This window comes from Cephus cinctus, unplaced genomic scaffold, assembly GCF_000341935.2.
Source record: "Cephus cinctus unplaced genomic scaffold, Ccin1 Ccin1_scaffold0215, whole genome shotgun sequence".
Classification (NCBI taxonomy): Eukaryota; Metazoa; Arthropoda; class Insecta; order Hymenoptera; family Cephidae; genus Cephus; species Cephus cinctus.
In genome coordinates, this window is record NW_014332933.1 from 402857 (window position 1) to 414179 (window position 11323).

Consider the following 11323-nt stretch of genomic DNA (forward strand, 5'->3'; position numbering starts at 1 on the left):
CCCCCCCCACGTGGTACCTAACGTGCCAGAATGGAAAAGAAACGTTTCACCAGATGCTGGACAATTTTTCACCGTATTCGTAAGATTATTACCAATTACTCATTCCTTCTTACGCCCTAATCTGATTCGTATTGCAGCAGGACATTCGCGTCGTGCCGCAAGGACGTATCTCTCTCTCTCTCTCTCTCTCTCTCTCTCTCTCTCTCTCTCTCTCTCGACATGCCAACATTCGCGAGGCGAAGCGCACTTTCAAATTTGAATTAACCCAGCCTCCGCCCTCGCGTCCCGCGTCCCGCGTCCCGGCGGGACCTCCGGCTCCGGAATGAGTGGCAAAAGTGTCTCAGGTTCTGTCGGTTTATCAGGTAGTCGACTCCTCGGTTGGCCCGTTTGTGGGTCGGACCTCTCACTGCCCTAGACAACTCTCTAGGCGACCGTAGCGACCATTGGTTACAGTGGTCACGGTAGAAGTAGCTGCCCGTGTCCACCACTGGACTACTCCACTACATCACTAGTCCACTCGAGTGATCAGCTTTCAGGCTGGCCAACTTGGTGAACGGAGAAGCGAGAGTCTATATTTACACGTTCGGCCGCCAGTGCAACCGTTACACGCACTATTTTTGCGCGGCCCGTTTCTGCCCGCGGGTCTTATTCGCGCTCCTTTTTCAAGGACTTCCCTCTCGCAGGACACAAGAGGATCGGCTTCGCTCGGGCAAACGATTGAGCGCCGACGTGTCGTGCAGTCGTGAGTCACGGCGGAGCAGCAGCAGCAGCGGCCGATGGGACAGTGCTCCATCCATCCATCCATCCATCCATCCATCCATCCATCCATCCATGCACCTACTACCGATCTTCGATGCTGCACCAATCCGGGCCGGAGCACCGGAGCAGGACGGGGAAAGGAAAAGATCAAAGTAAAATTCCAGCAAACTGACCTCCAGCTGAACCCCAAAGAGATCCCTGGACCTCCCGGGTCTCGGTGTTTGCAGGTCTTGCATCTCTGCCTCCCGTTCCACCAGGCCCATCTTCGAATGATCTGAAACGAAACCGTATGGGAGATTAGCAACGGTACACGTCCGGCGCACTTGGCACTTAACGGGCGCGTCAGCTACGCATAGTGGGGGGCCTAGACGCCAGAGATGCGTTAGACGCGGAGGAATTAACAAGGTGCAGAGTCTGGAGGAGTCTAGAGTAAACGAAGGGAGCCTGGATGCACCTGGATAATCTTACGACACGTATGCCGTAACGAGGAAGGAACTTTAGCACAATGCACGGAGGCGGTAACCTCGACGCGCTATTACGCGCATGCTGAATACGCTTACCGTTAGACCCGAGAGAGAAATTACCTCCTAATTATTTATAATTAATCGCAAACTGCTACTCGCGGCCACCTTGGCACCGAGCACTGAGCAGAACGAGCTTAGAGCACGTACCCTTTGCATCAAGTACAGCGAGTGCACTACGTGCCACGGTGACGTCACATGGACTCACATGTAAATCCTAATGACCATTTGCCGCCGACTCCGATGGAAGCTCTTGGCTCTGGGTTGCTGCTCCACGGAAAATGGAAAACCGGTAGCGCGATTTCCTCTTGCCCGTCGACTCTACTCGCTCGTCAGATCTCAGATCCTTTGATAACAAAATGAGAAAACAGAAAGCGGAAGCTTCGAGAAAGAGTCGAGCGAACTTGATGCTAACGGGATCGCGATACCGATCATTAATGCACTCTAGGATTAAGCGGCCCCAGAGATCGCGTCTCTTTCTCCTTTTCTTCCTGATCCTGATTAAACGGAAGTTGCGTCACCAAATTCAACTCTCGACTACTCGGCCGTCGCTTTAACATCGAACTGAATGATTTTGCCTTTGGGTTGGCCGAATTCAATCCATCGATACCATTCGTTTTCCTGCTGCGATATACCGAATCGACAAAATCTTATCTCTTAACGACGTGACATCACGATATCTCTCCGATACGCAAGATGCTACGTCAGGGTGAAGGCCTATTAATGCTCATGATTTTCTCGAACTGCCACGGAGGAGATAAGGCTGAACTTTCATACTAGGCGCTCCTAGTTTTAGTTCGACAGAACCTTTTGACTTATCCGAAAATGTACCTCGCAGAGAGCTGGAGAAAATTAAAGCCGCGTGAGGTTTGTGAAAGTGAGCCTGATGACGTGGTACAGAGTGCAGCGAAGGGTCGACAACTAAATCAAGGTTGATCTCGGCTTAGACTTTGCTTCGGTTTTTTTCTTCTTTTTTTTCTTTCGAGTGTCGCATAGTAGTACAGTACGATAGTAGTATAGTAATATAGCAGTACGACAGTATACATATAGGTGCGCTTTAGTCTGTTGGCAGTACAGCGCATGAATACGAGTTCGCTGGCGCGAGAGCCACGAGGACGCTGTACACATCTACATATGTAGATATGTAAATTCCAGGCAGGCATAACTTCGCCACAAGATTCAGCGGTCAGACGGCCGTACCGGACTAACAAGGGGAGGACGCGAGCTTTGGGTCACGGATTTAGGAGTTCTTTTGGGGTAGGAAAGTACTTTGTAATAACAAACTGCACCCCAAGTGGCAGGACGCAACTCGGACCCGCTTTCGAGAAAAACCGGTTTGAAAAACGCAGTACTACTCATATACCTGCACTATTGCCAATGTTTTCGAGAAGGTGGCGTAGCTCGGTTGCAGCGCGCCTGACTACCGCCCAAGCGGCCAGGGTTCGATTCTCCCATTACACGTATTTCTTTTTATATTAATTCCTTTTTTTTTGCTACCCGACAAGCCATGTTTATCTATTAACAATTTTGTCAATTTACGTACGAAATGAGTAGTACTGCGTTTTTCAGACCGGTTTTTCTCGAAAACGGGTTCGAGTTGCGTCCTGCCACTTGGGGTGCACTTTGTTATTACAAAGTACTTTCCTACCCTAAAAGGACTCCTAAATCCGTAACCCCCAACCTCGCGTCCTCCCCTTGTAAGTAATAAGCAGCAATAATAACCAGGTAAGTCTAGACCGAACAGTTTTCTGGTTCAGTATCGCATCCGACCATCTAGAAGCTACACGACGTCCTGCGACCAACTGGCGTTTTACTGTCCTGCCAGTGGCTTTCCTGACATCTTTCTTGCGTCCCACTTCTCCACGCCGTTTTATCAGCCGGCACTCTACGTCGAACCTAGAACTTTCAGCCGACATTATTCCAATCCTCGGCCCCTCCTAAGAGCCAGGACCAACCGAGTCAGAAAGACTGACTATAAAAATAAATTGACTCGAGGGATTCGTGCCTGCGTCATTCGACTTCCTTGTGAAAATTCCGAGCGACTCCGCCGTCTGCAAATAGAGGAGGACTATTTGCTCCATCCTTCCTAAGCATCTAGATCCAGGAACGAGTTTCCGATCCGGCAGAGCTCAGCCGGAAAGAGCAGAGCGACGAGGGACGATCTGTTGGAGAATCCAAGCGAGGAAAGTGCCGTGATCATCGGGACAGCTTCGAAGCTGAAGAGAGTCGAGAATCTGCACAGCCATTACCACACGTGCATTCTGAGAATATTGACGATACACGATTTGCATCGAGAGTCGAAAGTACATGTGAATCCACGGGTACAGAGTCGCGAGAGAAGCACGTTTCCCCGAGCGAGCTAAGAGGCTGCGCTTTGTTTAAAGAAAAGGAAGAACTCGCGGTCGACCTGGAAATCGATTGTCTTATCTCGCATCTGACACCTGGCACGTGGGGGAAATGGGCAAACAGGAGGAAAACTGACTGGAAAAGGAGTCGGTTCTCTTTCTGTAAATCCAGGATCGAACGCACGTTCTCACGTGTTTCCCATTCTATTCCGCGTTAGGCCGGGTAACGCATCGACGCTTGACCTGTTCGTTGAACTGGGCATGGCCATTGGCCAGGCTAATTAGCATTACCGGTAGCGACAAGTGGGTCATGCAGTCGACGAGCTCTCGAGACACTCGTCGCGATTCCTTGACCTAGACGCGTCGACCCAGTCCGCACTCGCGTGTGGATTTTCGCCCCTCGCTGGTCCATCGTCTCTGGCCACCCTAGCACCCCACGCCAAGACCAAGGGGAACAGAGAAAGAGCACGCGTCGAGAGTGTCCCTCGATACGAGAGAGAATGCCGTGACTGATTGTCAGTGGGAGACTCGACCTTCCGAGCCGTCATTTAAATGCCAACGAAGAGCCGAGGGTGGCTGCTTTAGGATCCCCACCTTCTAAGGGTAAGGACGAGGGAAGGATGAGCCATATGATTATGAGGAAAGGCCAATGGCGCACCCTGACTTCCCTCGTTACATCCACATCCGGAGTCATCAGCTCTTTCACGGGGAAGGAAATGAGCATCGACGGGAGGCCGGGGCACAGTGTTCCACTATCAGCATTCCGCTGATTGTCGGAGGGGAAGAGGGGGAGAGGGGAGAGGGGAAGAGGGGCTCTCGCGAATTCAATCGAGCGCGAAAAAGAGTTCACCGTAGATAGGAGAACGTGGCGCGTGGGCCGAGTACACGAGGTAGTAACGTACTTTATGTTTACACGAGGACGGTGGGATCGAGACAAGCCGTAAAGCAACAGAGTAGGAGGCGACGCTGCGACACGAAGACGCGTGATGCGTCTGGACGCCGCGGTTCCTGCGTGTTGGTACTACGCACTATGATAAAAAGGTTGACACCGCGTGCATCGCGCGACAGGAGTGTGCGCCTGTGCGTCTCGTATTAAATGCGTCGGAGTAAGCGTCGGGACGGCGTGTGCCGACGTCAATCAAGAATGGGGCTGCACGCACATGGTCGCACACAGGCTTCTAAATTGAAGGAAGCGTGCTTTCAAATGGCCAAGCAAACGCAGCTTGGCCGGCGCACGGGGGAAGGGAAATCCTTACCTCGAGATCTATTGCATCGTTAAGGTTTTCAATTGAATCTTGGGGACATTTGGCGATGGGCTCTTTGAACCGATCCGTGTCGGCCGAGTTCACAGTGAACGTCAAATGTCGCGCGAAAGTCCGGAGCGCAGGTCGGACGCAGCGCGCGTCTCGTGGACGTCCACGGCGGGACGTTGGAGCAGTGGCCACTCGTCGTACGTGCCGCGTAGTACGCAGCTACGTAGCGGCCGGAATCCTAGGTACGCGCCAAACTCAGATGGAGAGATAGAGAGATAGAGGCTCGAGGCTCGGGAGAGTGAGGGTAGGACGGAAGTTTTCTATCGATCGACGGAGAGTTTTGAGGTCAGGCCGCTGCGCCACCACTGCGGGACCGGCGACCAACCACTAACCGCTAACCGGCAACCGGCAACCGACGCCACCCACCGATCCCACCAACCGGCGAAACCAGGAGAACCAGCTGCTAGTTGGAACAGTTTAAGACTGATCTGAGATCAGGAAGAACCAGCAAGCTTTTTGCTGGCTCTTGGAGGGGAAGGAGTTATCAGTAAAGCAGGAAATGACATTCCAAAGGCCTCGCCTGTTATTTCCTTCGCTCCTTCTTCGCATTCTTCTCACCAGGAACCCGCCGCCGCCTTTTCAATCGCTAGCGACCCCTGCACATTTTTCCGAGATAATTCTAGACTTTCTTGCCTAGTGAAGCCAAACTTTTGACTTTCATTGCGTAACCATTAGACGTTCTTGGCAAGTAAAAGGAGTCTTAATGGGCCTAAAGGGTATAAGGGATAACCAAGTTTCGAAGGGTTGTTGCGAATTTGACACAAAGGAAAGCGTGGCGACGTCACTCGTGCTTGTTGCTATCAGGCCAAGGCTGTCGGCGCAGGTAGGCGTCACGCCTGGAAGATTCCAGCCGAAGTTGGCAGCGAATCAGGAAGACAAAAATCCGTCTCGGCGCCTCGTGCATTTTCAGAATTCGCCAAGTCCAAGTAAAATGATGGGCGACCAGCCAAAAGGATCGGGCATCGCGTTCCATTATATTCCGTGGCGGCACTGATATCGCTATTGTAAATTTCGAAAAATCGGATCCCAGGTAATACAGTCGGTTCTTTCGCGTGCAAGGAAGATGCAGCTTCGAGCTTAAATATTTAAGTCATCCAACATAATCGAGTGCCGAACGTAGACATCTGTAGACGCGTCGCCGGTGGCGCCCTCAAGCAACTAGCAGTTTCGATCCGCTTCGAACTCGGAAGCGTCCTGAACGGCAGGAGGATCCTGGAATGCCTCAAGGGCCAGAATCGTTAGATCGCAGCTGCAGCATTGTTTTCTTATTTCTCTTCGCTGCTGCTTCTTCTTCTTCTTCTTCTTCTTCTTCTTGTTTCTTTCCTGACAATTCTCCTCTCTAATACATCTCTGCATTCTTGCAGACTCTCCTCCAGTTCTATACCTGCTGCCGACAGCTGACGCCGTGAGAAACGGTAAACATGACGGGGATAGGATGCACCGAGAGAGCAATGAAATCGCGGTAAAAAATGAAGTTTGAGCTCAGCCAGTTGAGATTCGCGAAAGGTCAAGGGACAACAGGTCGAGGAAGAACAGAAGCTCGATTGGCGTCCCGAAATCCTATCAGCCGTCGACTCCAGGCTTATTGCGCCTTGAGTATGTAGACTGAATGCACGTTGAATGCACATTGTAGACACGTCGTATAAAACATGAGGCTCGTGCATAGGTGGGTTTAGAGCCGAGTAACGGCATATGGTGCCTGCCCAGCTCGCGTGGCGCCTTCACTCGCCAGTGGATTCGACGGTCTCCGTCTGCGGTGCGGTCCGTCTTCGGTCTCGACGGCCGACGCTCGGCGTCGATCTTCTCTCAGGCATTTCGGTGGCGCGTTTCGACGCAGACCGCAAAAGTCAGCTGCTTTGACCCAACAAAAAAAGGCCCGAACTAAGAAGACGAGGCGGGGCTACTGTTAAAAAAGTATAATACCGGCTTGTCGCCAAGCAGCGCGCATCTACTTCGAGGAAACCGACCTTATTCCTGCTTCTTCTTATTCCCTTCTCCGCGACACCATTTCTCATTACGACTTTCCCCTTTTCTTTTTTCATCGTCCTAGTCGCGACGTCCCTTTACGGCTCTGAAGAACATAGAAGAGCACTATAGTAATCTCGCACTGAGCATATTGACTTCTCGGAGGAAAGCGCTGCGCCTGGAAAAGCAACATTTGCCACGTGGTGAGCAACGAAGATTTTTCGGAAAAGCGCGCCTCTTCTCTTGGAAGATGACCAGAAATTTCTTGGAACTTTGTTATATTGCGCGATCGAAGGAGCTGGGCAAATGTGGGGATAACCAAGGGACGGCTCTCGGCGCCATCAAAAACGAATATTTGTGTTTACGAAAATGAGGAAAAAGCTGCATAGTTAATAGTATTCGTGACTCGAGGCTGCTTAGCGTGAACTCCGGAGGAGCGTATCGATCGCACGAACCGAGTCACGCCAGCCACCCTTCGTCCCGCCACACTCTCGCTACCTTCCTCTCTTCCTGATTCTCCTTCCCTCTTGTTCTTCCTGTTTCACGCAGTTACGAGCCAACACTCATTTATTATTATATCTAAGAAACAGAAATCTCACTTCAAGTCTCCCGAGATCTCTCTGCTTTCCGCTGATAATTTCGTGTAAATTATCGAAATGCAATCGAACTGAGCCGATCGGTTACCAGATTGATTTGGATCAGTGCCAATGATCGTGAAATATCAAAAGATTTGAAAAAGTCCAAAGATCCAGGAATACGATCAGGCGCGCAGCCCTTTCTTGGACGCGACTGGAAAGTGGACGGTCGGTTCTGCGAAGGTCTAACATAGAGGTGGATAATGTACGTACACATAAACGTATGAATGTCGGTATAGGGAATCGACGAGTGGGTGGTCGTAGGTGGTTGTAGGTGGTTGTAGGTGGGTCACGCGAAGAATGGGTGGAGATTCCAAAAATAGGACCATTACCGATAAGGCCTTCCAGGCGCGCCGTCCGAGCTAGGTGCTGATGGCAGGTGATAAAATGAGGGAAATGGGGTGAGTTGGAGAGGGTGGTTGTTGGGTGGCAGGCTAGCGCAGCAAGAGAATGAAATAAAGGTGAGGTTACTCTAGGGGTGGTAAGGGGTGGTGAGGGGTGGTAAGGGGTGGTAAGGGGTGCCTGTAAGCTTTTGTCCGCAGCTCCGTGCGTACCAGCCGCTGTTTGACGAGAAACAATACCAGAGTTCGCCGAGAAAGACTTAATTGGATCTGGTCCTTTGATGCCGCCTCGCTCTTACGATGTACCGTGTACAGCGTGGAATTCGAAAAGTGAAAAGTGGAACGTAAGAAAACGTCTTGAGGTTGACTGGAAGAGCCGTAGGACAGGAAGGTGCAGGACACCTATAGGATAAAGCAATAACGAAGGGGAGAGAGAGAGAGAGAGAGAGAGAGAGAGAGAGAGAGAGAGAAAGGGAAGAAAAAGATGGAGGAAAAGGATAAAAAAAAAGGCAGGAAAGGCTTGAGTGGCGTTCTACGAGGGAATCGCGTGACTCCTCGCGGATCAATAGTTTGCCCGTAGAGCCGCGCTTCTCGGGGTAGCTTTACGGGGTGGGGATGAATTGGTTTGTTTCGTTAGTCTACTCGGTGTACGTGGCTTCGCGTGGCTTTGCGTGGCTTTGCGTGGCTTAGCCTCTGGTTGCGTCTCGTTGCGTCTCGTCGCGTCTGGCCGCTTCCAGTTGCGTCGCCCCGCGCCTCTGTAGGTGTCTCAGCGCTGCACCCCCTGGCCCCTCTGGCGGCATCACCTGGCCCCCACAGCCGATATAGACCCTCTGCTGTCTACTGGGATGCATTATGCAGGATCGTTTGTCCGGAAGCAACGCCGATCGCCGACGTTGCTCACCCTCGAGCAATCCATCGCGCCTCGACTCTTCCCACCCTCATTCCTTCCCTCGCGATACGCCCTCTCACTCTTCATTATCCCTTTCCACCCTCTTACCCTTAGCAGCGCTACTTGGCCAACCTTCTAAAAAATTGCCAACTCTATTAAAATCGCATTACTCGTGGTCTTTTGATTTTTCCTTTCCACTTTTCCCTCTTCCATTTGTGTCTTGTTTCCATTAAAGGAAAATCAGAACTGACCGTCAACTATGCTCGAACGGACTGCATGGCCTTAAACTACCAGCTGCCATTTCCAGCTCCCGAGACAATTGGTGCCAGCTCGTGCAAGAAGGAACTGCTGGACACTGAAGGCTTTTCGCAATTTCTAGCGACCGAGTTACGGCAAAGCTACATTTCATTAGCGAACGCCTAGGACGGGCCTGTGTGTGGCGAACAATAAAGAGAACCCAGGGGTGTCAAAGGGTGGAGAGGAGAGACGAAGGAGGAGTAAGCTATCTAGCAACGGCGGCAACGACTGTGATGGCGACAGCAACAACGACCACGTGGATGGGAATTCGTATCGATCCAACCAAATGTTCTTAGAAATTTAACGAAACCTAAAGAGTTTTCGTTCTGCGGTACAAATGCGAGATACTTGTCACAAATGACACATACGTTATACGTGAGGAATCTATGCGCTAAAAACTTTTCGAATCTGATGCTACGGATGCAACGCAATATGCGGAATTACATTTTGGTGCCCTTGAAGAACTGCGCAACTTTTGAGAATTGGCCAAGAGCCATGAATAATTGTCACGATAACGATTATCTTTGGCAGCAGCTTCAAGATCGGCATGAAACACGTGGAATTGATAGGGAACTATCGATCATGGCTACGCGATGACTCGCACGGTCTACCGTGCACGACACCTTTAGGTCGCATTCTAATGAGAATCAGAGCAACGTCACGAAAAATAAAGCAAAGAGGTAGAATAAAGCTGCAGTGGGGTCGAATGGGTCGAATGGAAGAGAAATGAGCGATTGCACCTCCTACTTCCTTTGAACCCGGGAAGAAGTTTCCGGTCCCTCCCAGAGGGAGTCGGACATGAAACCGATTCGTATCGATTAGCAATTCCATTGATTTTCATGAAAGTTTGCATAAATAACTTGGCATCGCGCATAAGACAGCGTAGCCATGTGTGCTTCATCTACGTGCGCATTTTCTTTCATTTAACGTGGCCCGAGTATGCGTGAGGACTCGTATATATATATATATATCTCAAATGATTGATGGACTTCTCGCGGGGCTCGCCTGAGAAGTCTGCTACGTATCGATTCGAAGACTTGCCGTCTCTTTCTACTTCACTTTCCTTTTTTTTTTTTTTTTAACATAACCTCCGCATTCTCCATTCTCTTTGGCAACGCAACAAAAAATGTTAAATGAAGGCGAGAAAAATTTGCTAACAAAGAAACGTCCAGCACGCAGAATTGCAGCATTTTGAGAATTCTCGGAGACTTGGTGACTCCTTCGGATGAGATCAGGAGTATGCACCGAGTGTGTGTGCGCCTACCAGCGACAGGGCGACAGGGCGACAGGAGCGAAGCGACTCTCTCACTCGGGTAACGTAGCTCAGCGTGTCGAACCATTAACCCTGAGCTCAGTTCCACCGATTAGCTGCTTTGTCACCACTTTTTGCGGAGACGCTCGAGGCTCCAGTATCTCCGAGAGAACTGGTACCACATTCAGCAGGACTTCGTGTACATTTTTAAGTAATACCAATCGCGAGTCATTTAATTATCTCAGTGAAATGCTGATGCCGAATGCGAAATTCGTGTGTGAAAGTCTTTTCGGCATGAGCACATGCCGAAAATCATACCCGAAATGCATTGCACGTGAGAAATAGCCAAATACCCAGGACTATCCAAGCTTCTCTGGCGACAAATGGCAGAAATCGTTACTGGGACTTGTTAGTCACGCCGAAACAATTTCACTGGCAACGTTGTGCACTTCACGGTTCGTGTGTCCCGAGACGGAAGTGAGCATCAGGTGCGAGCGGAGCCACCTGTCCCTGGACGAGCACGGGCCTAAGCCAACATCCTCCCGATGAACCCACCTTCCCTACCTTCATCGTCCCGTCACTGCGGAACAGCGTCCTCAGCGTCCTCAGCGTCACCTTCGACCAAGGCTGCCTCTAGAATTCCAACGTGAGTCTGTACCTGAGAATCATGACCGAGACGGAGGGGGGAGATCATCTGGAGAAAGTGAGAAAGGACGTGTCCTTATATTGGCGGAGGAGAAAGAAACGCTATAAAATCATTTTAAAAGGCTGCACAATTTATGCAGAGTTTATAGGGATCGGCCGGTGCTAGCGTTCATTGTGTAGACCCGCACAAAAAGGCAATAACAGGATAAAGGGATAAAAGGCAATTTGACAATAGGGAGTCCTCGGCCATTGAGGCAGCCGTGGATGGATCTCTGAATGTCTGAATAGAATCGGCACTAGTGTGCTACCTTCCACCCACTACCGAACGTACCTACCGCCACGTTTGTTACCCGCGACTGCC

The 11323-nt window shown here is 50.8% G+C and overlaps 1 protein-coding gene across 1 annotated transcript in view; it reads right to left on the reverse strand.

Moving 5' to 3' along the window:
- The window catches only part of LOC112493965, a 26877-nt gene that overhangs the window by 7851 nt on the left and 7703 nt on the right, over positions 1 to 11323 (reverse strand). Inside the window, exon 2 of the mRNA XM_025082368.1 lies at positions 933 to 1033. Within this exon, the coding sequence (XP_024938136.1) occupies positions 933 to 1022 (90 nt within the window). The 5' untranslated portion in view covers positions 1023 to 1033. The remainder of the gene's footprint in view (positions 1 to 932; positions 1034 to 11323) is intronic.